Below are 27186 nucleotides of genomic sequence, written 5' to 3' on the forward strand. Positions count from 1 at the left end.
TGATTATAGATCATGGGTTTACAGCTACTGCCCCTCCCCTTTTACCTCAGAGACATTTATTGAGTACCTACTATGTACTACCTACAAAAGATACATAGGTAAACTTGGCTGAAAAATCAAATGGAAAGTTTCTTTTTTTGTGTGTGTTTTTTTTTGTATTTTTCTGAAGCTGGAAACGGGGAGGCAGTCAGACAGACTCCCGCATGCGCCCGACCGGCATCCACCCAGCACGCCCACCAGGGGGTGATGCTCTGCCCATCCGGGGCATCGCTCTGTCGCGACCAGAGCCAGTCTAGCGCCTGGGGCAGAGGCCAAGGAGCCATCCCCAGCGCCCGGGCCAACTTTTGCTCCAATGGAGCCTTGGCTGTGGGAGAGGAAGAGAGAGACAGAGAGGAAGGAGAGGGGGAGGGGTGGAGAAGCAGATGGGTGCCTCTCCTGTGTGCCCTGGCCGGGAATCGAACCCGGGACTTCCGCACGCCAGGCCGACGCTCTACCACCAAGCGAACTGGCCAGGGCCAGAAAGGTTCTTAATCACTTAATCTTAGGGGCATATCTATGAACTGGATTATCTATAGAGGAATTCAGAACCAATGCAAGAGCCTGACCTGTGGTGGCGCAGTGGATAAAGCGTCGACCTGGAAATGCTGAGGTTGCCGGTTCGAAACCCTGGGCTTGCCTGGTCAAGGCACATATGGGAGTTGATGCTTCCAGCTCCTCCCCCCTTCTCTCTCTCTGTCTCTCCTCTCTCTCTCTCTCTGTCTTTCCCTCTCCTCTCTAAAATGAATAAATAAAAAATTAAAAAGAAAAAAAAGAACCAATGCAAGATGACTCATGAAAATAGCCCCCTTACAAAAAGGCTGTTGTATAGTATTTGGTGGCTATTTTGTTTTTGATGGAGCTCATATTTTGATATAGGAATTTAAAATACTACTTGAAATTGGAATAATAATTTATAAAGTCTGTCTAAAATCACACTTTGTGGAGCCGTAATTACTATGAGTTCTACTACTACCAACACTAGCTATTATTCTTTAGGTAAAAATGGATTCGGATTTATGGCACCCAGAGATTTCTAAATGTGACTTTTTGAGAAGATATTTAACCCCCATAAACAAAAAAGTAATAGACTATCTACTCAAGTGATACATGAAAGGCCTGTGGGAGTCATATTGAGGGAGGGATTTGTGGTTTAAAAATGTAGTTCAGTTAAATAAAATCTTGGTGTTCATTTAAAAACACTGAATAAACTTTCTTTAACTTATTTACTGATAATCACAGTGTTTAAAATATGAAGGCTTTTCTAGTGTAACTTTGGATTTTTATTAGGAATTGAAGTTAATCATAATGGCATTGCTTTAACCATAAATTTTTTTTATAGGATTTCTATAATTGGCCTGATGAATCCTTTGATGAAATGGACAGTACACTGGCTGTTCAGCAGGTAATAACAATAGTTTCTTTTGCAACTTCAATAACCTAAGCATTTGCCGTCCCTTGGCATAGTTAAGTATTCTTATATCTTTTAGCACAAACCAGAATCCATGGAATTAATGGAATGCCCATTTAAAACTTGTATAAACCTTCATTTTTCTTTTTCTTTTTTGTATTTTTTTTTTTTTGTATTTTTCTGAAGCTGGAAACGGGGAGGCAGTCAGACTCCTGCATGCACCCAACCGGGATCCACCCGGCTCGCCCACCAGGGGGCGATGCTCTGCCCCTCTGGGGCGTTGCTCTGTTGCGACCAGAGCCATTCTAGCGTCTGAGGCAGAGGCCACAGAGCCATCCTCAGCGGCCGGGCCATCTTTGCTCCAATGGAGCCTTGGCTGCGGGAAGGGAAGAAAGAGACAGAAAGGAAGGAGAGGGGGAGGGGTGGAGCAGCAGATGGGCACTTCTCCTGTGTGCCCTGGCCGGGAATCGAACCCGGGACTCCTGCATGCCAGGCCGCCGCTCAACCACTGAGCCAACTGGCGAGGGTCATTTTGTTTTAAGATGGCATATTAAACTATAATCAAGCTTAATTATATTTTAATATCTTAAAACTGTGTTGTTAATCTGTACTATATTAGTATACCAAATTTGATTTACCGTGAATTTAAAATTAATTGAATACCAATTTAGAATAACAGTTAAATAGAAATAGCATACTGATTTGGTGACTGAACACCTGAGAGCATATACCTAAGCTTTACATTTTAATTTTAGTTCCCATCAGTTCTTTACCTTGGTTCCCTCCAAGACAATTGAGGGCTAAGATGCCTCCCCTCAGGTTGCCACTGTCAAGTAGCTCACCAAGTCAGTGATTATCAAAGGTGGGCTTCTGTAGCATGTTTGCTTTTGAAAAGCTCCGTTGGATATTCTTAAGTATTCTTATTAAGAATCACATTGTCTACTATGTTGGGTTAAAAAAAAAATAGGTTGTTCTTCCAAAGTAAATAAAATCTGGAATCTAGGGAAAAATAGTTTCTATTGCTAATTATTAAATTGCATTTAGAAATTAATAAAAGAATGAAATTGGGTGTACTGGTATATTGGGCTAGGTATTGGTTAACTAACATTTTTGTTTGTTTGCTTCTTAAGTGAGAGGAGGGGAGATAACGAGACAGACTCCTGCGTGCGTGTGGACCAGGATCCACCCAGCAATCCTGGTCTGGGGTCTGTGCTCTGCCCATCTGGGGCCACTGGTAACTGAGCTATTTTTGGCACCTGAGATGGAGGCTCCACAGAGCCAGTGCTCGAGACCGACGTGCTTGAATCAGTTGAGCTATCGCTGCAGTAGAAGAGAGAAAGAGATAGAGAGAGAAAAGGGGAGGAGGGGGAGGAAAAGCAGGTAGTTGCTTCTCCTGTGTGCCCTGACCCAAATCTAACATGGGACTTCCACACACCAAGTTGACGCTCACTGCTGAGCTAACTGGTCAGGGCCTTAACTAACATTTTTAAAGAGATAATGTACAATAATGATAGGCTGTTTTGCTTCATCTTGATGGCTGGGTGTTAGAAGTAGGTAGCTATTTGGGTTTATTGTTATTTGAAGATCTTAGGGAATAAAATAGAAATGCAGTTCTTTGAGCAGTATAAACCATTTATAAGCAATAAAAAACCTTTCAAATGGATTCAGTGAATTAGATATTTAACACAAGCAATGTGTTTTAAAAAATGTATTGTTAGACTTGTGGTGGCACAGTGGATAAAGTGTCAACCTGGAACGTTGAGGTCGAGAGTTTGAATACCTGACCTGGGCTTGCCTGGTCAAGGCACACAGAGGAAGCCACTACTACAAGTTGATGCTTCCTCCTTCTCCCCCCTCTTTCTCTCTCTCACCTCTCTCTCTCACCTCTCTCTCTCTCTCTCTCTCACCTCTCTCTCTCTCTCTCTCTCAAAAACCAATAATAAAAAAACTTAACCCTGACCAGGTGCTGGTGCAGTGGATAGAGTGTTGACCTGGGATGCTGAGGACCCAGGTTCGAAATCCCAAGGTGACTGGCTTGAGCGCGGGTTTATTAGCTTGAGTGCAAGGTCACCTGCTTGAGCGTGGGATTATAGACATGACCCCATGTTTCCTGGTTTGAGCCCAAGGTCACTGACTTGAGCAAAGGGTCTCTGGCTTGGCTGGAATTCCCCAGTCAAGGCATGGATGAGAAGCAATCAGTGAACAACTAAGGTGCCACAGCTATGAGTTGATGCTTCTCATCTCTCTCTTTCTGCCTGTCTGTCTCTGTCTTTTTGGCTTTAAATAAATAAATAAATAAATGGAAAGGCAGTGTATAATCAGCAAATATTTATTGGGCTAGCAATAAGATAGGTCTTGTGGAAAGTATAGAAATATAGACCTAGAGCTCTATGCCTGGAAATTTGCAAAAATTAAAGTGTGCAGGTATTTATCTCCTTAAAAGTAAAGGGTGTATTCTGCTACTTTGTTTATTTTTTAAAGTTTTTATTTATTGATTTTACAGAGGGAGAAGGAGGAAGGAATGAGAAGTATTAACTCGTAGTTGCTTCACTTTAGTTGTTCATTGATTGCTTGTCATATGTGCTTTACTGGGCAAGCGGATTTGGAACTGGCAACCTCAGCCCATATGCATTCCAGGTCTGGGCTCTATTCACTACGCCACCACAGACCAGGTGTGTCCTGCTACTTTGTTGAATTAATTTATTTTAACGGTGTTTTTGTGGATTTTTAGGATTTTCTGCATGTGAGATCATGCCATCTGCCAATAGATTATCTCTTTCTTTCCAATCTGGATGCCTTTTATTATTATTTTTTTAATTTTTATTAATTTTAATAGGGTGACATCAACAAATCAGGGTACATACATTCAAAGAAAACATGTCCAGGTTATCTTGTCATTCAATTCTGTTGCATACCCATCACCCAAAGTCAGATTGTCTTCCATCTCCCTCCTTCCCTCCCCCCGCCCCCCCGCCCCCGTAACCACCACTCTCTTGTCAATGTCTCTTAGTCTTGTTTCTATGTCCCACCAATGTATGGAATCCTGCAGTTCTTGTTTTTTTCTGATTTACCTATTTCACTCCGATAATGTTATCAAGATCCCACCATTTTGTTGTAAGTGATCCGATGTCATCATTTCTTATGGCTGAATAGTATACCATGGTGTATATTTGCCATCTTCTTTATCCAGTCTTCTATTTTTTTTTTTTTACAGTGATTAAAGCCTTTAAGCAAACTCTTGGCCAATACAGCAAGAATCCATAAAAGAATAGTGTCCTTAACATGTTCACCAAGTCCAAGTTGGCCCAGCACCATGCCAAAACCCTGAAAAAGGCAACCCAACCCCAGTTCAGTCTGTTAGGAGCTGCCACAGGGAGCAGGAGTCCAGGACAAGTCCACCTCTAGGAAAAGTCCGCATGGCACTGGAATTGTTGTCACAATTCTATACTTTGCAGCTCACGTCCAAGTCCCAACGACCACTGCTTCTAGCTGGTAATGATTCAGGTAGACTGGAAAAGCCATCTGCAGCATGTGTAGAGATGGAGCTTCTGTTCTCTTCTGCCTGGAGAGATGAGACCAGGTTGCTTTTCCCTGGAGCTCTGCGACTGTGGCTTTTTAAAGAGAATCTTGGGATACACTAAGCTGGGTGGCAAAGGTAGATTCATAATAGAAGTTGGCAAAAGGGGGAAAGAGAGCTCTAAATTAGTAGTAAGTCCCAGCCTGAAATATGAGTGGGGCATTGAGGTAGGAGGAATAAAGGAAATACTATATATTAAACAAAGCAGAAAATAGGACTATCAACACCCACAACAGAGATCTTTGAGGGAAGAATAAAAAACCTGACTATTCAGGCAAGACATAGTTAAGTGGCCCTTGTGCAAATGAGATCAGTTTACCTGCTTCTTGGAAGAAATACCCTAGGCTCGTCCACAGTGTCGTAGATGGGGCCAACAGCCCTGGGCACCTTCAGCCTTCAGTGGCAAACCCCAGCATTTTGGGCAAGGTTAGGTCATAGGTGGCTGGAGCAGGGCTGGAAGAGACTGAACCCTCCCTTAGAGGAGCGAGGGGGAAGCCTACCTTCCAGTGTCCCTGTTTCTTCACAGCAGAGGCATGTAAGCCTGGCAGGCTTTAGCTCAATGACCTTCCTTTCCACTATTGAAGCAGGATCCAGATGGCATCCTATGAGACCCCTTTGGGGCGTTGGAGCCTTTAAGGGCGTATCCTAAAAGCTGGTAGTTCCCCTGATCTCTCTTGGGCTTTTTCTGCCTCTTGGTATCTTAAAAGCCATGCTCAGAAGATCTCGCTGAGGGGTTCGAGGATCCCCATCCACCTATATGTCTTTTCCATATATCTGGAGTTATTTGGAAAAAGACAAAACAGTGTTATTAGCTGGATCAAATAAAGAAGGTAGTAGTTTGCAGGAGAAAAAGATTTGTTCATCAGCATTCAAAAGATTTAAAAAATTTTTTTAAGTAAAAAGCATGATATGGTAGACCCGTAGGAGTTCCAGGATATGACTTCCCCCGTTTTAAATTTTTTTAAATTGACCTTAAAATATTTGCTGGGTACACTTTAATAATACCTTGACTTTAAAGATTGTAAGAAATACACATAATTTGAAAGGTTTGACACAATACAGTAAATGCTTTTGCTCCATATGCAGGAGCATTGTCAGTTTAACCAGTTTAGGAAATCCAATAATAGAAAAATGAATACAGACAATGAGCTATAACATGCTTAGCAGCCTCTCCTGTTCTGACAGAGGTTACTATAAATCCAGAATATGTATCCACTGTAACGTGGACATAGGACTGTTTGCCAAATGAAGGTATATGAGTAACATCCATTTGCCAAAGTTGTCCTGGTAGGAGTCCTTGAGGGTTAACTCCAAATGAAGGGGCAGATTGTAGTATAGGACCCCTTGGACAGGATTTCCCAATCTGCCGTGCTGCTTCCCGAGAAAGTTGAAACTGTTTACACAGGGCTGCAGCGTTCTGGTGATGAATAGTATGAGACTGAATTGCTCGATCTGTCATGGTTGCTCCAAATAATTTTCTTTTGGGTAGCTTGATCAACAAGGGCATTCCTAGGCCCTGGCCAGTTGGCTCAGTGGTAGAGCGTTGGCCTGGTGTGCAGGGGTCCCGGGTTTGATTTCCGGCCAGGGCTTATTTCTGTTTTTCTTGCCTAATTTGCTCTCTCTAGAACTTTCACTACTGCTGTGAATGGAATTGACAAAACCAGGCATCCTAATCTTGTCCTTGATATCAAGGAGAGCTGTCAGTCTTTTTTATTGAGTAGGATTTTACATATGGCCTTTATTATGTTGTGGTAGTTTTCTTCTATTTTTGATTTGTTGAGTGGTTTTTGACAAAAAAGATGTTGAATTTTGCCAAATGCTTTTTCTGCACCAATTGAGATGATCATGTGTTGTGTTCTTCTTTCATTCTGTTACTGTGATGTATTATAATCAGATTTTATTTTATTTATTTTATATATATATATTTTTTATAATCAGATTTTAAAATGTTGAACCATCCTTGCATTCTAGGAATAAATTTCACTTGATCATGGTGTATAATCCTTTTGATACGCTGCAGAATTTGATTTGCTAGGATTTTTACATCAGTGTTCATAAGAGATAATTGGTTTCTAGTTTTCCTAGAATGCCTTTGACTGACTTTGGTTTGCTAGGATTTTTGCATCAGTGTTCATAAGGGATAATTGGTTTCTAGTTTTCTAGAGTGCCTTTGACTGACTTTAGTATGGGAGTCCTTGGGTTACGACATAGTTCTGTTCCTACAACAGTGACATAACTCGAATTTTGGTGTAAGTTGAACACACCCTATCCTAAGTCACTTATCTATTCTAACACAGTTGTAAAATAATAATCTAAAACATAAAAACACAACTAAGCCACAGAAAAAGGAAAAGGACATAAATGTACTGTACTGTAGTAACAAAAAAATGAGTGTAAAAAAAATTCCTTACCTTTATTCCTGTGGTTGGCTTGCACACTGGAAGGGGCATTGCAAAGTGGGAGAGAGTGACCTATTGGGAGGAGGAAGCTGGAGAGGCAGGAGAACCTGCAGAAGGTGCTGGAGATACTGGGTCAGGTGGATCAGGATTGCCCAAGGAACACGCAGGAGACGCTGGAGATGATTCTACCTGTACTACAGGTGTTTCATCTCGAGAAGCAGCTGATGTAGAGGATACTAGATGTTTTAGGCCTCTCTACATTAAAGAATTGTTCCAGGCTAGTCTGGAACTAGTTTGTCCATGTAGTCTATAAGTATGATTGATGCTAACGGTGTAAGCCAAAACACTCATGTCTCAATTTTTTAAAGTTTTTATGGGAGTGAGTGTTGTAAACTTAAAATGTCATGTCAAAACATGAGGACCCCCTGTATCAGGCAGTGCTTGTGTAACAGAACGGATTCAGTTTTATGGCACCCTCTTTAATTTTTGGAAGAATTTGAGAAGGATTGGTGTTCTCTATTTTTATTTATTTATTTTTTTTAAGTGAGAGGTGGGAGGCAGAGAGACAGACTCCCACATGTGCCCCAACTGGGATCCACCCAGCAAGGCTCAGACCTGGGGATGCTCTGCTCATCTGCGGCCGTTGCTTTTTTGCTCAGCAACTGAGCTCTTTTAGCGCCTGAGGCGAAGCCTTGGAGCCATCCTCACTGCCTGGGCCAACCTTCTCAAACCATTCGAGCCATGGCTGCATGAGGAGAAGAGAGGGAGAGAGAAAAAAAAGGGGGAAGAGTGGAGAAGCAGATGGTCGCTTCTCCTGTGTGTCCTGACTGGGAATCGAACCTGGGACTTCCACATGCCAGGCCAATGCTCTACTGGTGAACCAGCTGGCCAGGGCCAGTTGACTGTTTTTTAAAAAATTTTTCCCATTGATTCGAGAGATAGAGAAAGAACGAACCCGTGACCTCAGCATGCCAGGATGTTCTATCCACAGAGCAACCTGGTCAAGGCTTAACTCTAAATACAATTTTAGATTGAATTTAGAGAGAGAGGAAAGGGGGGGAGAGAGGAACAATGATTTGTCATTCAATTGATCCATGCATTCATTGGTTAATTCTTGTATGTGCCTTGACCTGGGTTCAAACCTGCAACCTTGGCCTATAAGGACAACTCTCACCAACTGAGTTACCCAGCTAGGGCCTAACTTGGAATCTTTATAGCCATAATTTCTCTCTCTGTATATATTTTTTTAATTTAAAATTTTTTATTTATTGATTTTTAGAGAAAGAGGAAGGGAGAGAGAGAGAAACATTGATTTGTTGTTTCACTTATTTTTGCATCCATTGGTTGCTTCTTATATGTGCCCTGACCGAAGAGTGAATCTGCAACTTTGGCATATGGAGACGACACTCTGACCAGCTGAACTACTGGGCCAGGGCTCTTTTTCTTCTTTTTGTGGGACTCTGGTGACATGACTTTTAAATATTCTTTGTATGCCAAGTAATTCTGGGTTATATCCTGGACATTTTGAATATTATGTTGAGACTCTGGTCTAATTTAATCCAATGGAGAATGCCATCTTTTTGTTATAGCTGGCATTTGACATGGTTAGATAAAGGCTGCAAGTTCCAATTGAACTGAGATTCCAATGTTAGTTTAGTTTTCAAAACCACTGCACTGACTCCTTGAATCTGTACCTGTGGTCAACCCTGGTGGTGGTATCCATTAGCTCAGTTCTCAGAGTCTGTCGGTTGATAATTAGGATAAGATCATGCATGCGCTCATGCACAGATCAGGGTGAGTCCAGGAGTTCATTAAACAGCTTTATTGGATTACTTTTTTTGAGCTTCTTTCTGATAACTTCTCATATTTTAGGCCCCACCTTATTGGTCCTGTCGCCTGAAACCACTTACTGAAATTGTCCTGCGGTTGTGGGAAGGCAAAGAGAGAAAAAGAATTAGTTAGATCACAGCAGTAAATGGAGAGGAACATTCTCTTCCTCAGAATTTCATCTTGCATTTTTCTGTTGCCAGCTGCTTTTGCTGCTGGGTGGAATTGGCTCAGGCCCGGGCAATGGAGAAAAAGGAGAGGGGTAAAAATCCAGGGGATTTCTTCCACTCTCTTTGAGCTTCAGGAGTTCCTTTTTCCATTCCTGAAGCCCTAACTAGTTTCTGCTGTATGTATCTGCATCAATAATGCTTTTTTTCTTTCTTTTTTTTTTTTTTTTTTGTATTTTTCTGAAGCTGGAAACGGGGAGAGACAGTCAGACAGACTCCCGCATGCGCCCGACCGGGATCCACCCGGCACGCCTACCAGGGGCGAAGCTCTGCCCACCAGGGGGTGATGCTCTGCCCCTCTGGGGCGTCGCTCTGCCGCGACCAGAGCCACTCTAGCGCCGGGGGCAGAGGCCTAGGAGCCATCCCCAGCGCCCAGGCCATCTTTGCTCCAGTGGAGCCTTGGCTGCGGGAGAGGAAGAGAGAGACAGAGAGGAAGGAGGGGGTGGGGGTGGAGAAGCAAATGTGCGCCTCTCCTATGTGCCCTGGCCGGGAATCGAACCCGGGTCCCCCACACTCCAGGCCACACGCCAGGCCGACGCTCTACCGCTGAGCCAACCGGCCAGGGCCGCTTTTTTTCTTTTGAATCCTGAATTGCGTTCGGGCCAGGGGATATTAAGAGAGGAAAAGAAACACAGCAAACTTTGTTAGTTCCTTGGTACTTTGAATTCTGATGTTTTTTTCCTGCTCCTCTTTCTGGTATTTGCTTTTCAGAGACTTCAAAATAGCTGCAATCAAATAACATGCATTCTGACCAGATTTTTATAGTGTTGTGTTCAGTGGAAGAGAATGGTTGATGTTTGTTTACTCCATCTTACCCCAAACTGGAAACAGTGATATGCTTTTTGCATGCTGTTTTAAAAACATTTATTTATTTATTTATTTTTTACAAAGACAGAGAGAGAGTCAGAGAGAGGGATAGACAGGGACAGACAGACAGAAATGGAAAGAGATGAGAAGCATCAATCATTAGTTTTTCATTGCGCGTTGCAACACCTTAGTTGTTCATTGATTGCTTTCTCACATGTGCCTTGACCGTGGGCCTTCAGCAGACCGAGCAACCCCTTGCTGGAGCCAGCGACCTTGGGTCCAAGCTGGTGAGCCTTGTTCAAACCAGATGAGCCCGCACTCAAGCTGGCGACCTCGGGGTCTTGAACCTGGGTCCTTCCGCATCTCAGTCCGATACTCTATCCACTGCGCCACCGCCTGGTCAGTTCATGCTGTTTTATTATTGTATATTTTGCTCTTCCCAAATGATTTCTAAAAACTATTTTAGGAAAAGTCTTACATGAAATATAGTACTAGATTATTATAATTGCTAATAATTATAGCCCACAGGAATAAATCACTAGAAAGATATATTTCTTTCTTATAAAATAAGAAAGATTTCATGCCTTCTTTTTGACTTAGTTTTATTTATTTATTTAAGGTTTTATTTATTGATTTTAGAGAGATGAGAGAGAGGAGGGGGGGAGCAAGGAGCTGGAAGCATCAACTTGTAGCCACTTCTCACATGTGTCTTGACCAGGCAAGCCCAGGACCTCAAACTGACGACCTCAGCATTCCAGGTTGATGCTTTACCCATTGCACCACCATGGGCCAGGCTGACTTAGTTTCAAAACTGGTGTAGTGTATCTTGTAGAGGCCTGGGAAGAGAGTATATACTGATAATGTCTGAAATGTTGCTAGAGCTTGGTCAAGTGGTATTATCAGGTAGAAGTGGTAATATCTTTGGAAGTTTACTGGAAGAGATGTTCTTCAAGAAATGGTAGTAAGTTCTTGGAAACGTAACACTTACTATGAGGTTGTCTTCTGGATTTTTCTGTAGAATTCCTTAAAGATTTCAAAGCCTGTTTCTTAAATTATGGTTGTTCAATTTACCTAGTTTCAAAAACTTTTTTTTTAATTTTTAATTATTTATTTATTTTTTACAGAGACAGAGAGTGAGTCAGAGAGAGGGATAGACAGGGACAGACAGACAGGAATGGAGAGAGATGAGAAGCATCAATCATTAGTTTTTCATTGTGCGTTGCAACACCTTAGTTGTTCATTGATTGCTTTCTCATATGTGCCTTGACCGCGGGCCTTCAGCAGACCAAGTAACCCCTTGCTGGAGCCAGCGACCTTGGGTTCAAGCTGGTGGGCTTTTGCTCAAACCAGATGAGCCCGCGCTCAAGCTGATGACCTCGGGGTCTCGAACCTGTATCCTCTGCATCCCAGTCCGACGCTCTATCCATTGCGCCACTGCCTGGTCAGGCTAGTTTCAAAAACTCTTTTTTTTTTTTGTTTTTCTCTTTTTTTTTTTTTTTCATTTTTCTGAAGCTGGAAACAGGGAGAGACAGTCAGACAGACTCCCGCACGCGCCCGACTGGGATCCACCCGGCACGCCCACCAGGGGCGGTGCTCTGCCCCCCAGGGGGCGATGCTCTGCCCATCCTGGGCGTCGCCATATTGCGACCAGAGCCACTCTAGCGCCTGAGGCAGAGGCCACAGAGCCATCCCCAGCGCCCGGGCCATCTTTGCTCCAGTGGAGCCTTGGCTGCGGGAGGGGAAGAGAGAGACAGAGAGGAAAGCCGCGGCGGAGGGGTGGAGAAGCAAATGGGCGCTTCTCCTATGTGCCCTGGCCGGGAATCGAACCCGGGTCCTCCGCACGCTAGGCCGTAAAAACTCTTAACATTACAATTCACCAGCAACGTTTTAAGTGGTGATGATGGTGTTTTTCCATTTAACTGAATTATTAACATTAAAGATCCAGGTGACAAATGTGGTAGGAGATCAGAGGGTGTTCTGTGAGGATTAGAATAATCAGGAAGACTTGAGTGTGTTGGGGAGAGGGAATTTGGTAGGAAATGTGGTGTATAACTTGAGGCCAGTGGAAAAGATACAGAATTTAGTTGTGTCTCAGGAGAGAATCAGTTCTGAGTAAATGTGGAACATTAGGATGGAGTCAGAAAATCAGGGAGAGTGGTTTTATAAAAATTAAAGAGTCATTAAAAGCTTTTGAGCAACCTTTTTATATGAGAGTGATATTCAAGTAAGATTATCTGAAAATAGGCAAAATAGCTTGGTTTAAGACAGCCCTGTAGTTACTAAATTTTTATAATCAGGCATTTTAGTCTAATCTAGCCTATTCAGATTTCAGGATATTTAAATCATAGGTTGAACGAAACATTAAAAAGATCTGAAATTTAAAAGTTTAAATTGATAGCAAATCTCCTTTTTTTTTGAAGGGTGGAGGGAGAGAGATGAGAAGCATCAACTTGTATTTGTTACTTCAGTTGTTCATTGATTGCTTCTTACATGTGTCTTGATGGGGGGTGGGAGGTGCTCAGGCTGATCCAGTGCTCCTTGCTTAAGCTAGCAACCTTTGTGCTCATGCCAGCAACTTTGGGCTTCCTGCCAGTGACCTTTGGGCTCAAGCCAGTGACCATGGGATTATGTCAATGATTCCATGCTCAAGCCAGCAACCCTGCTCTCAAGCTGGTAAGCCCGGCGCTCAAGCAGTGAACTTGGGGATTTGAACCTGGGCCCTCAGCGTCCCAGGGTGACGCTCTATACACTGTGCCACCCCCAATCAGGCTCCTCTTCTTTTTTTTTTTTTTAGTGAGAGGGACAGATAGGGACAGACAGATAGGAAGGGAGAGAGATGAAAAGCATTAATTCTTCATTGTGGCGCCTTAGTTGTTCATTGATTGCTTTCTCGTATGTGCCCTGATCAGGGGGCTCTAGCTGAACCAGCGACCTCAGACTTCAAGCCAGCGATCTCCTGGTTCAAGCCAGCAACCATGTGGTCATGTCTATGATCCCACGCTCAAGCTGGATGAGCCTGTGCTCAAACCTGTGACCTTGGGGTCTGGAACCGGGTCTTCTGCATTCCAGGCCTATGCTCTATCCACAGCACCACTGCCTGGTCAGGTTGGCTGCTCCTTTTTTTTTTTTTTTTCAGAGACAGAGAAAGGGATAGATAGGGACAGACAGACAGGAACGGAGAGAGATGAGAAGCATCAATCATCAGTTTTTTGTTGTGACACCTTAGTTGTTCATTGATTGCTTTCTCATATGTGCCTTGACAGTGCGCTTTCAGCAGACCGAGTAACCCCTTGCTTGAGCCAGCGACCTTGGGTCCAAGCTGGTGAGCTTTTGCTCAAACCAGATGAGTCTGCGCTCAAGCTGGCGACCGCGGGGTCTCTAACCTGGGTCTTCCCCATCCCAGTCAGACGTTCTATCCACTGCGCCACCGCCTGGTCAGGTGGCTCCTCTTCTTAAACTTAGTTTTTCTGGTAGTCATTTTAAAAACAATTTTATTGGACATAATTAACATACCATAGGAATCACCTATTTAAAACATCCAGTTCACTGGTTTTTACTATATTCACAGAGTTGTACAACCATAACCACAATCTAATTTTAGAATATCTTCATCCCCCACCAAGGAACATCAATCCCATTAGCAGTTATCTTCATTCTCCTTTGTTTTTCCCCTTCTTTCTACAGTCCTAAACAACTACAAATCTATTTTTTGTCTTTATAAATTTTGTCTATTATAGATACTTCATATTAATGAAATATAATATGCACCACAGTTTTATTTACACTGTCTGTATTCTATGTTCATATGAAAATTATAGTTTTAAGTTTTGATCGCAGTTCTACTCCTGGTAAATATCATACGCATTTTTGTAGTAAATCCTATCCCAGGCCTGGCTGGTTGGCTCAGTGGTAGAGCGTTGGCCCAGCATGTGGAAATCCTGGGTTCGGTTCCCGGTCAGGGCATACAGGAGAGATGACCATCTGCTTCTCAACCCCTCCCCTTTCTCTCTCTTTTTCTTCTCCTCCTGCAGCCATGGCTCAAGCAGTCTGAGTTCACCCTGAGTGCTGAGGATGACTCCATAGCTTCCACCTCAGGCACTAAAATGGGTTTTGAGCAATGGAGCAATGCCCCAGGTGGGCAAAGCATCACCATCTAGTTCAGTGGTCCCCAAACCCCAGGCCACGGACCATTACTGGTCCGTGGGCCATTTGGTACTGGTCTGCAGAGAAAGAATAAATAACTTACATTATTTCCGTTTTATTTATATTTAAGTCTGAACGATGTTTTATTTTTAAAAAATGACCAGATTCCCTCTGTTACATCATCTAAGACTCCCTCTTGATGCTTGCCTGGGTCATGTGATACATTTATCCGTCCCACCCTAAAGGCCGGTCAGTGAAAATATTTTCTGACATTAAACCAGTCTGTGGCCCAAAAAAGGTTGGGGACCACTGCTCTAGTTGGCTTGCCGGGTGGATCCTGGTTGGGGCACATGCGGGAGTTGTCTCTGCCTCCCTGCCTCTCACATTAAAAAGAAAAAAATAAAAACTATCCCAAGGAAGTTGAATTGGAGAATAAGTATGGGTTACCTCCTTTCTTCTGAATTACATTAAGTTCTCACCTAACACTGTTGATAGGTTCTTGGAACTATGCTGAAATGACCTATAAGGAAACCAGTTTTACCATAGACTAATTTCTATGAACCAGGGATAAGTTCCTGTGGTATCTCATCAACATTATAATGAAATGATGTTGGCTTGGCTGGATAACTCGGTTGATTAGAGAGCATCGTCCCAAGTCGGAGAGGTTGCCAGTTCAACCCCCCATTCAGGGCACATGTGGAAACAGATCAGTGGTCCTTTCTTGCTGTAATCAATAATAATTAAAAAAAAATAATGAATATATCCATCACCTCCGAGTTGCCTGTTCCTCTTTTAAAAAAAAAAAGATGTTATTCAAGGATCTGCTGTATGGATTATGATTCTGTACTTGGTTTCCTATTTCATTAATAAGCCAAAAGTTGAACCACAAGATCAGTTATATAATTTTTTAATATATATTATATATTTAATACATATTATATAATTATAATTTAAAAATTATATATGCCTGAACTGTGGTGGCACAGTGGATAAAGTGTCGACCTGGAATGCTGATGTCACTGGTTCAAGACCCTGGGCTTGCCTGGTCAAGGTCAAGGCACATATGGGAGTTGATGCTTCCTGCTTCTCCCCTCTTCTCTCTCTCTCTAAAATGAATAAATAAAATCTAAAAAATATATATATTTAACATAAGATTTACTATGTAGTATAATATTTTAATTAACTATAAGAACTTCTTTGTTTATAGTATATTCAACAGAACATAAGAGCAGATTGTTCCAATATTGACAAAATTCTTGAGCCACCTGAAGGTCAAGATGAAGGTGTATGGAAATATGAACATTTAAGGTAGGTCTTTATGATGTATCAAAATAGTAATAGTACTTCTATTAGTAAAAATATTCTTTAATATTAATTATTATGAATTATAAATCATTATGTAACTACAGTTCAAAAGCAAATTCTAAAGCTTTTATATTTTTAGTATTACAAGGTTTTCAACTTTGTTATTAATGACTGTTTTCTTCATTAATGGATTTGGGCATTATTATCTTTTTAAGAAATTATTCCTAAACATAATTCAACCACAAATACATTATTTCTTTTTTTTTCTTTCTTTTTTGTATTTTTCCAAAGTGAGAAGCAGGGAGGCAGACAGACAGACTGCTGCATGTGCTCGACTGGGATCCACCCGGCATGCCCACCAGGGGGTGATGGTGATGCTCGGCCCATCTGGGGTGTTGCTCCACTGCAACCAGAGCCATTCTAGCGCCTTAGGCAGAGGCCATGGAGCCATCCTCAGGGCCCGGGCCAGACTTTGTTCCCATGGAGCCTTAGCTGCGGTAGGGGAAGGAAGAGAGATAGAAAGGAGAGAGGAAAGGGTGGAGAAGTAGATGGGTGCTTCTCCTGTGTGCGCTGGCTGGGAATCGAACTCAGGACTTCCACACACCAGGCTGATGCTCTACCGCTGAGCCAACCAGCCAGGGCCTCACAAATACATTATTTCTATGAATAACTTTCTCTATAGAGGTCCATATCAAGTTCCTGGTATAAGCTTGAGAGCTGGTGAGTTACCTGTTAACTACTGTGAACTTGTAGTCTTCCCTTTGGTAAATAGAGGTGAGTTATAATCCTGAAGTAAGGAGTTTTTCATTAATATTCTTTGAATGAGAAAATTGCTGACAAGTGAGTTAACTTTAGAAGCAGCTGTATCCTGAAGTGACTAGGTTATTTCTTGAAGTTATAAACTTCTAGTATAAATGGGAACTGGGATGAGTTGATAGCTTAAATATAGGGGATACAGTATGGATATATGTTCATCAAGGTTTGTTACTTTTGAGTTGATTTTAAAATAATAAGTATAGTGGACATAGACTTTTTCCCAATATATTAGACTACATTTCCTGTGATGAGTGCCTCAACTTGTAAATAAGGTACTTTTTTTTTATGTTTCAGGCATGTTGTCTAGTTATTGCAACGACATAATGTCTTGTCATAATAGTTCAGCAATTTCAAGATGCCATGACTTCTGGCCAGCTGGCTCAGTGGTAGAGCATCAGCCTGGCATGTGGAAGTCCCGGGTTCGATTCTTGGCCAGAGCACACAGGAGAAGTGCCCATCTGCTTCTCTACCCTTCTCCCTTTCCTTTCTCTCTCTCTCTTTCTTCCCCTCCCGCAGCCAAGGCTCTACTGGAGCAAAGTTGGCCCGGGTGCTGAGGATGGCTCCTTGGCCTCTGCCTCAGGCGCTAGAATGGCTCCAGCCACAATGGAGCAATGCCCCAGATGGGCAGAGCATCACCTCCTGGTGGGCATGCTGGGTGGATCTCGGTGGGGCTCATGTGGGAGTCTGTCTCTCTGCCTCCCTGCTTCTCATTTCAGGGAAAAAAAAGGATGCCAAGACTTCTTTGCACTATGCCAGTTTCTTGGACAAATCACTTGACTACTTGTTCTAGTTTTTAAAAAATACATATGAATGCATAATTGAACATATGAATATGTAGATATTTTCCCATTCTTACTAATCAAGATAGAAAATGCTTTAGTATAATATATCCTCTGCCTGATTTTAATCAACTTTGAAAATAACTGACTAGTAGGGTTAATAAAGAAAGTGAGTGAGATGTTTTGGGGTTTTTTTTGTAGCCTAATTCCTAACAAGTAAGTGAAAGCTGATTTTAGTTTACAAGGTTTTTATTTTAGATCTAAGAAAACTCTACATGCAGACTACCATGAATGTGCCCAATCTTGTCAGATCTCTGAAAATCTAAGAAAACCTCTTCTTCCCTATTTAACTTAGACTATGAAATAATGCATTCCACAAAACTTATAAACTTTTCAATGCATATTTTATTGGTCCTGGTGCTATTGTTTTTACTTTTGTTATCTTTTTTCCTGAATATTAACCACATATTTGGTTTTGTCTTTTTGCATCATACATTGCATGTATTGTATATTGTTTGCTTCTTTATCATGTTGTATACATCTTTATAGTTGATCAAGCCCTGGCCAGTTGGCTCAGTGGTAGAGCGTTGGCCCGGCATATGGATGTCCCAGGTTCAATTCCCAGTCAGGGCACACAGGGGAAACGACCATCCATTTCTCCACCCCTCTCCCTTCTCTTTTTCTTTCTCTCTTCCTTCCCCTTCTGCAGCCATGGCTCTGTTGGCTCGAGTGAGTTCACCTGGGGCACTGAATATGGCTCCATGGCTTCCGCCTCAGGTGCTAAAAATTGGCTAGGGTTGAACCAGAGCAGCAGCCCCAGATGGGCAGAATGTCTCCCCCTAGTCTGCTTACCCAAGGGTGGATCCCAGTCCGGGCTTACGCAGGAGTCTGTCTCTCCACCTCCCCTCCTCTCACTAAATAATGAAAAAAAGAAAATGAAGAGCATGTGCTTGATGTTTTGATTTGAGGTTTAACATAATATTATTGGTTAATGCATTTGATTATATTACGATGTTAATGGGAATTGGGTCAGGCGAGATTCAGTCAACTCTCTCAGCAGCCCCTATTGAATCTGGATTAGGGAAAGATGCCCCTTCATTTGAGTGGATGCACTCTCGTGCCAGGATGCATGGCTTAGTGACCAGAGTCACTTAATGGCTGGATTTTAGCTCTTGCTTGTGCTTTTAGCCATACAACTTTATGTTTTAGCCCTGTATTGAATTAACTTGAAGTTGTTTGGTTTGCACTCTTTACCACAGATGGTGCCCATAAACATTACCAAATCAGTTAGCTTAATTTTGCTATTGGCTATAAGTAGGTTGAACTAGACGAGAAACTTGTTTATTACCATCCATCTTTATTACCACTTAGTAGAAAACAACTCAAAAACACATAATCTGCAGTCTACAAAACAGGGCCAGTAGAGGGTGATGTGGTGATTCAGAAATAATGTTATTTTTGTAATATAAGAACAGAATTATGCCCTGGCTGGTTGGCTCAGTGGTAGAGCATCGGCCTGGCATGCAGGAGTCCAGGGTTTGATTTCCGGCCAGGGCACACAGGAGAAGCGCCCGTCTGCTTCTCCACCCCTCCCCCTCTCCTTCCTCTCTGTCTCTCTCTTCTCCTCCCGCAGCCAAGGCTCCACTGGAGCAAAGTTTGCCCGGGCACTGAGGATGGCTCTGTGGCCTCTGCCTCAGGCGCTAGAATGGCTCTGTTGCGGCAGAGCGACGCCCCAAGATGGGTAGAGCATCGCCCCCTGGTGGGCATGCTGGGTGGATTCTGGTGAGTCTCTCTGACTGCTTCCCCGTTTCCAGCTTTGGAAAAATACAAAAAAAAAAAAAAAAAAAAAAAAAAGAAGAAGAAGAAGAACAGAATTATTATTGGGCATCTGGAAAGGAAATAAAACTATAGACAACTGAAAATTTGACCCTTGTCTTTTTTTTTTTTAAACACTTTAAAAAAATTTTTTTAATTCATTTTTAGAGAGGAGAGAGAGACAGAGAGGGAGAGAGAGGAGAGAGAGACAGAGAGAGAGAAGGGGGGAGGAGCTGGAAGCATCAACTCCCATATGTGCCTTGACCAGGCAAGCCCAGGGTTTCAAACCGGCGACCTCAGCATTTCCAGGTCGACACTTTATCCACTGCGCCACCACAGGTCAGGCCTAACCCTTGTCTTTATGTTTTCTATTATAATGTACTTTATTTTTTAAATTTTTATGTATTGATTTTAGCAAGAGAAGAAGGGGGAGAGAGACAGACAGACAGACAGAGAGAGACAGAGAGACAGAGAGAGACAGGAACAGGAAGATCAGTCTGCTCCTATAGCTGCCCTGCCCAGAGATTGAACCAGCAACTATCTCTGTACTTGAGATGATGCTGTAACCAACTGAGCTACCTGGCTATAATTACTTTAAATAAGTAAATAAATGAATATAGTTTTTCTTTTTTTCTTTTTCTTTTTTTTTTTTGTATTTTTCTGAAGCTGGAAATGGGGAGAGACAGTCAGACAGACTCCCGCATGCGCCGGATGGGGATGCACCCGGCATGCCCACCAGGGGCTACGCTCTGCCCACCAGGGGGCGATGCTCTGCCCCTCCGGGGTGTCGCTCTGTTGCGACTAGAGCCACTCTAGCGCCTGGGGCAGAGGCCAAGGAGCCATCCCCAGCGCCCAGGCCATCTTTGCTCCAATGGAGCCTTGGCTGTGGGAGGGGAAGAGAGAGACAGAGAGGAAGGGGGGGGGGTGGAGAAGCAAATGGGCGCTTCTCCTATGTGCCCTGGCCGGGAATTGAACCCGGGTCCCCTGCACGCCAGGCCGACGCTCTACCACTGAGCCAACCGGCCAGGCCGTTTTTCTTTTATATATGTGCATTTTTCTTTCCATTTGAGTCTTATCTACCAATTATGTAAGTTTTAGCTTTGCATATTTAAAAACTTAAGAGTTTTCGCTTGATGGGAAAACATAGTAGTGATTAACTGATTTGATAGGATTTTTAGAAGGAACACATTCAATATTTGACAGTTGTAAAGTAAGTCATTTTATGACATAGCTATATCATGTGTCATATCATATCATATATCAAGTAACAAGTCTGAAAAGGATTGTCTTGCCCTGGCCAGATAGCTCGGTGGTTGGAGCGTTGTCTGAAAGCATAGAGGTTGCTGGTTCGATCCCTGGTTGAGGCACATATGGGAACAGATTGATGTTCCTGTCTCTCTCTATTCTCTCTGCCTACCTCTCTTGCTGAAATCAATTAAAAAATTTTTTTTTTAAATTATCTCAATGTCATGTAATTTCTTCCATTATTCATGTATTCAAAAGTACTTTTTACCTGACCTGTGGTGGCGCAGTGGATAAAGTGTTGACCTAGAACACTGAGGTCCCCAGTTCAAAGCCCTGGGCTTGCCTGGTCAAGGCACATATGGGAGTTGATGCTTCCTGTTCCGCCCCTCCTTCTCTCTCTCCCTCTCTCTCTCTTTCTCTCTCCTCTCTAAAATAGTCATTCAATAAAAAGTCTTAAAAAGTATTTTTTGAGCACTTACTATGTTTCAAGCATTGTTCTAGGCTTTATAATTCAGAGTTTGGAAATTACAGAAAAAAGTATGTCATGAAAAAATACCCATGATCTGTTAAGTGACAAAAAAGCAAGTTACAAAATTATGTATAATATGATCCCAGTATATAGTAATCCATGGATATAAAGTCAAATTTGTTGTAAATAATAGTTATCTTTTGATACATAGAATATAGAGAATATAAAAAGTAGTTTTTTCTGTATATATAGATATATACACACACATAATTTTTTATATAACTGGAATCTTACTGTGAATATAAACATATATCTTTTGTATATTCTTTGCAAACATTCTACTGTTCTTCAGTTGTCCAGTTGCTAATCATTTAAAAAATTGTTTTATGTTTAGATAGTTTCTCAAACATCTTTGTACATATATATCTGCATGCAGTTCTGAATGTTTCATTAGAATTGGTTCTTAGGATAATGACTTAGTCAAAAAAATATATGCTTCCTAAGTGTCTTGGTAAATATACTTGGAGCGTTGTCTGAAAGCGTAGAGTCCAAAATACTTCTCAGAAAAATGGTACCAGTTTCCAGTGTTAAGAGTGATCAACTCACTGAACTCTGATAATGAATATTTTTAGAGTTGTTGGTTTTGAGTTTTGTTTATTAAACTGTATCTTTAGTAAATGGGCCATGTTAATTCATATGATGTTGATAATGGGAATGAGGGAGGATGAATGGTACTGATGAGGTTCTGTTTTTACAATTAATATTCTAAGTATACTGTGGAAAATAGGTAAGACTTTTCATTTATGTATTTGCATTTTTAGGCAATTCTGTCTTGAGCTCAATGGACTTGCTGTCAAACTCCAGGTAATATTTTCAAGTTAAAGCTATATGAAAGTTCTGATTTTTTTCTCCTGTTTTTGTAACTAATGTGCTTACATAGACTTACCAAAATTTTCTAATTATTCTAGAATTTTACATGGAAGTGATTAACTCAAGTGATAAACTTTTTAATTATGATTTTACATATTAAGAAATGAAACTATTTTTAACAGAACGAATGCCATCCAGATACATGTACTCAGATGACAGCAACTGAACAATGGATTTTCCTTTGTGCAGCTCATAAAACTCCAAAAGAGGTGAGAAGTTATAAAATAGAATGACTAATAAAGTTATCATAACCTAAAGTTTTCTAAGACAGTGGTAGACAAATTTTTAGGGGTTTTAGTTCACTGTTTATTTTGCCATTTGATTTAGTGTTCTTTGCTTCAAGGTTATTGCCATATATATTTTAAGATATTTTATGATTAATATAATTTTTCATAATTGGGCAATTACATGGCTAGAATTTACTTTATGATTCATTGGCTATCAGAGAATAAGATCTATCACATTGTGCTAGTACCTAATGTTTAGTGGATTAGATATACCTATTTAGATTTTTAGTTGGACCACTGTTGGTGATTGCTAGTTGATGTTTATTCTATTAAGGAGAAATGTACTTCTGAGATTTTTAACTCTGTAGGTCAATATTATTTCTCTAAATTTTATTAATGTTTTTTACTATTAACTTGAAAGCCATAATAATGATTTTTCTCTACATATTTGGTTCTACATTCAAAAAGTTATTCATTTTTTTCTTCTCAGTTATTGTCAAGGTGAGAAGATATGAAGTAAAAATTATTTATTTATTTATTTATGTTTGTTTACAGAGACAGAGAGGGAGTCAGAGAGAGGGATAGATAGGGACAGACAGACAGGAACGGAGAGAGATGAGAAGCATCAATCATCAGTTTTTCATTGTGGCACTTTAGTTGTTCATTAATTGCTTTCTCATACGTCCCTTGACTGGGGGGCTACAGCAGACCGAATAACCCCTTTTTCAAGCTGGCGACCTTGGGCTCTTGAACCTGGGTCCTCCACATCCCAGTCTGACACTATCCACTGTGCTACCGCCTGGTCAGGCAGAAGTAAAAATTATTTAAAGAATTTTTTTTGAAGTAATTCCTTTATATGATATTCTAGTACATACTCAGTTTTCCTTAGTTATCTCAAAAATGTCCTTTACATATAGTTTTTTGTTTTTAGGGAGAGAGGGACAGGAAGAGAGAGAGATGAGAAACATCGGTTCTTTGTTGTGGCAACTTAGTTTTTCTTTTCTTTTTTTTTTTTTGTCTTTTTCTGAAGCTGGAAATGGGGAGAGACGGTCAGACAGACTCCTGCATGCGCCCGACCGGGATCCACCCGGCATGCCCACCAGGGGCGACACTCTGCCCACCAGGGGGCGATGCTCTGCCCCTCTGGGGCGTCGCTCTGCCATGACCAGAGCCACTCTAGCGCCTGGGGCAGAGGCCAAGGAGCCATCCCCAGCGCCCGGGCCATCTTTGCTCCAATGGAGCCTTGGCTGCGGGAGGGGAAGAGAGAGACAGAGAGGAAGAGGGGGTGTGGAGAAGCAAATGGACGCTTCTCCTGTGTGCCCTGGCCGGGAATCGAACCCGGGTTCCCCGCACGCCAGGCCGACGCTCTACCGCTGAGCCAACCGGCCAGGGCCGCAACTTAGTTTTTCATTGATTACTTTCTCATATGTGTCTTGACCAGGGGCTCCAGCTGAGCCACTGTCCCCTTGCTCAAGCCAATGACCTTTGGGCTCAAGTCCGTGACCATGGGATCATGTCGATGATCCCATGCTCAATCTAGATGAGCCCACGCTCAAGCTGGTGACCTTCAGGGTTTGGAGTCTGGGACCTCAGCATTCCAGGTTTACGCTCTAATCTAATGTGCCACTGCCTAGTTAGGCTCTTTTTTAAAAAAAATTTATTTTAGAGAGACAGACAACAGGGTGTGGTTAGAGAGAGAGAGAGAAAACATTCATTTGTTCTACGTAGTTGTGCATTCATTGGTTGCTTCCCATATGTTCCCTGACTGGGGATTAAACCTACAACTTCGGCATTTCAGGACGACATTCTGACAGAGCTAACCGGCAGGGCCAGGATCAGTTCCTTTGAATTGTTATGTGTCAAGAGAGAATGATAGTAGAATTTCTAAGTGGTAGTTATATGGAATAGATTACTATAAAAATACAAACAAAAGAAAATCATGAAAGGACTCTTTTTGGACTCTTTTGGAGTAATAGGAAATAATAGCAACTGACAGATTAGTAGCCGAGATAGTTACTCTTAAGAATTAAAAGCACTGGGAAGATTCTGAAGTAGAACAGGCAGGATACTCAGCACCAATCAAGAGTGCTTTGTGTCCTTGAGACTTAAAGACATTGAGAGGCATGTCCTTGAGAAGCATTGCAGCAGATAATTAATTGTACAAATAGTGATTGTAATAAAGGTTATAACTTGTTATTATCTATTAGCCCTTTTATTTTTAAAGCATTTTAATTTTATTTATTTATTTTGTGACAGAGAGAGGGACAGACAGGAAGGGAGAGAGATGAGAAGCATCAATTCTTCGTTGCAGCACCTTAGTTGTTCATTGATTGCTTTCTCATATGTGCCTTGACCGGGGGGCTACAGCAGACTGAGTGACCCCTTGCTTGAGCCAGCAATCTTGGGTTCAAGTTGGTGAGCCTTGCTGAAACCTGATGAGCTCGCACTCAAGCTGGCGACCTTGGGGTCTCGAACCTGGGTCCTCAGCATCTCAGTCCGACGCTCTATCCACTGCGCCACCACCTGGTCAGGCTATCTGCTAGCCCTTTTAATCACATGTATATTGCTATCACTTGCAGTAGTGTTATTAATATATATTTAGAAAAATATAATTTATAAAAGTTTGTGAACACAGTACTTACTATTTTGTAACCTGCTATACTTTGTGGAGGGAAGCCAGTACGACGAGGCAAAACTCTTCCTCAACTCCAAAAAAAATTCAGAAATTAATTAAAGATCTAAAGTTATGCTGCCTAATACAGTAGCCATGCATCACTTGTGATTCTGGGGCACCTAATTATGGGTACCCCAAAATACTGTATGTTCTAAGTGTAAAATGTTGATTTCAAAGACTTAGTTAAAAAGACAATGTAAAATAGCTCATTAAGAGATAAGTGGACCTAGACATACAAAAGAATAAGTTAGACCCTAACCTCATATCACATGTCAAAATTAGCTCAGAATGGATTAAAGACCTACATGTAAGAGCTTAAAATTATAAAACTCTGGGGGGATAACACAAGTATAGATCTTCATGACCTTGATCTAGGCCATAATTTCTTAAATATAATACCAAAAACACAAGCAATGGAAGAAGATAAAGGTAATTCAGATTACATCAAAATTGAACCTATCTGAAAAATAAGCCAAAGTTTTGAATAGACTTTTCTCAAAAAAGATATACAAATAGCCAATAAGTATGTGAAAAGATGATCAACATCATTAATCATAGGCAAATGCAAATAAAAACCACAATGAAAATGGATAAACAAAATGTGGTGTGTGAGTATATATATATATACACACACACATACATACATACAGTGGAATATTTTTCAGTCATAAAAGGGAATGAAGTTTTGTTTTGTTTTTGTGGCAGAGACAGAGAGAGTCAGAGAGAAGGACAGATAGGGACAGACAGACAGGAAGGGAGAGAGATGAGAAACATCAGTTCTTCATTGTGGTTCCTTAGTTGTTCATTGATTGATTTCTCATATGTGCCTTGACGGGGGGGGGGGGGGGGGGGGGGAGGCTACAGCAGACTGAGTGAACCGTTGCTCGAGCCAGCAACCTTGAATTCAAGCTGGTGAGCCTTGCTGAAACCCAATGAGCCTGCACTCAAGCTGGCGACCTTGGGGTCTCAAACCTGGGTTCTCTGTGTCACAGCCTGATGTTCTATCCACTGCGCCACCTCCTGATGAGGTGGAATGAAGTTTTGATATATGCCACAGCATGAATGAACCTTGAAGACAGAATGCTGAGCCAAATAAGCCAAACACTAAAGGGAAGCTATTTTATGATTTTACATATCTATATAAATAAAAATGTAAATATTCATTTGTTCAAAATCTTAAATCTCCGAAAGTTCTTCACTGATTGCTTTGACATTTTAACACACCATTGTATTTGAATATGCGTGTGTTTTTGTTTTTGTATACCTACTATTATATAGATGTCACACCTGTGACAGGTAAAAACATGCCTTTTTTTAAAAAACAGCACCATCTGTTGGATGTAAAAGCAACACACGTTATACTAAATATTTTACGATTCCATTTCAATGTTATGGGAGAAATATAAATCACACATGGCTGAAGATATTTTTTGTCGAATACACAAGGAAAATTCAAATATGAACATGGATTTCACAGCAGAAATCTTCAACGAAGCGTTGATAATGATTGAAGATTTGTGCTTAGAAATCGCGGACAAAGTTCTCAATCAATTGGGTACGCCATCACTGAGTCGATCTGCTACTGCTTCGTTCGATGTAGAATTGCATCGTGAACAAAATTACAACATGGGTGATCTTTTGTCATATGTGCAATCAAATATTCCTAAGCTAACGGTTGAGCAAAAAGTCATTTACGATCAGATAATGCAAACTGACAATAACGGGGTTGGAGAAATCTTCTTAGATGCGCCAGGAGGAACTGGTAAAACATTTCTAATTAGATTGATTCTGGCAGCAATTTGATCCCAAAATGATACAGTCTTAGCTCTTGCGTCGTCTGGAATAGCTGTGACATTGCTACCAGGTAGAAGAACTGCTCATTCCGCTTTGAAATTGCCATTGAACATGCAATTCATTGAAACTCCCACGTGCAACATTTCCAAAGCATCCGGCATGGGAAAAGTATTGCAGAAATGCAAACTTATTGTTTGGGATGAATGCACAGTGGCACACAAAAAAATCGCTCGAGGCTCTTGATCTGTCATTGCAAGATTTGCGTGGAAACATCAGACCATTTGAGAATGCATTTATATTGCTTGCAGGAGATTTCAGGCAAACATTACCTGTAATTCCTCGATCGACACCAGCGGATGAAATAAATGCTTGCCTGAAATACTCTCCTTTTTGGCGACATGTAAAGACATTAAAATTAACTACAAATATGCATGTTCAGCTGCAAAACGATCGATCAGCTGAGATATTCTCACATCAATTGCTGGAAATTGGGAACGGAAAGGTGTCAGTTGATCTGACCTCAGGACGAATTTCATTGCCTCATAACTTCTGCAATTTAGTGATGTCAAAGAAGAATTGGTTGAAAAAGTATTTCCCAATATTCAGACCAATTATAAGAATCACGATTGGCTGAGTGAACGAGCTATTCTTGCGGCCAAGAACAAAGACATCTATGAACTTAATAATGTTATTCAGTCTAACATT

The 27186-nt window shown here is 41.5% G+C and overlaps 1 protein-coding gene across 2 annotated transcripts in view; it reads left to right on the top strand.

The window, feature by feature from the left end:
* Nucleotides 1–27186, top strand: part of LOC136378931 (MOB-like protein phocein) — a 64251-nt gene that overhangs the window by 25896 nt on the left and 11169 nt on the right. For both annotated transcript variants that reach the window (XM_066346366.1, XM_066346364.1), the window contains 4 exons: nt 1379–1441; nt 15635–15735; nt 21678–21720; nt 21909–21995. In XM_066346366.1, the coding sequence (XP_066202463.1) occupies nt 1379–1441; nt 15635–15735; nt 21678–21720; nt 21909–21995 (294 nt within the window). The remainder of the gene's footprint in view (nt 1–1378; nt 1442–15634; nt 15736–21677; nt 21721–21908; nt 21996–27186) is intronic.

The sequence above is a fragment of the Saccopteryx leptura genome, chromosome 7, assembly GCF_036850995.1.
Source record: "Saccopteryx leptura isolate mSacLep1 chromosome 7, mSacLep1_pri_phased_curated, whole genome shotgun sequence".
NCBI lineage: Eukaryota > Metazoa > Chordata > Mammalia > Chiroptera > Emballonuridae > Saccopteryx > Saccopteryx leptura.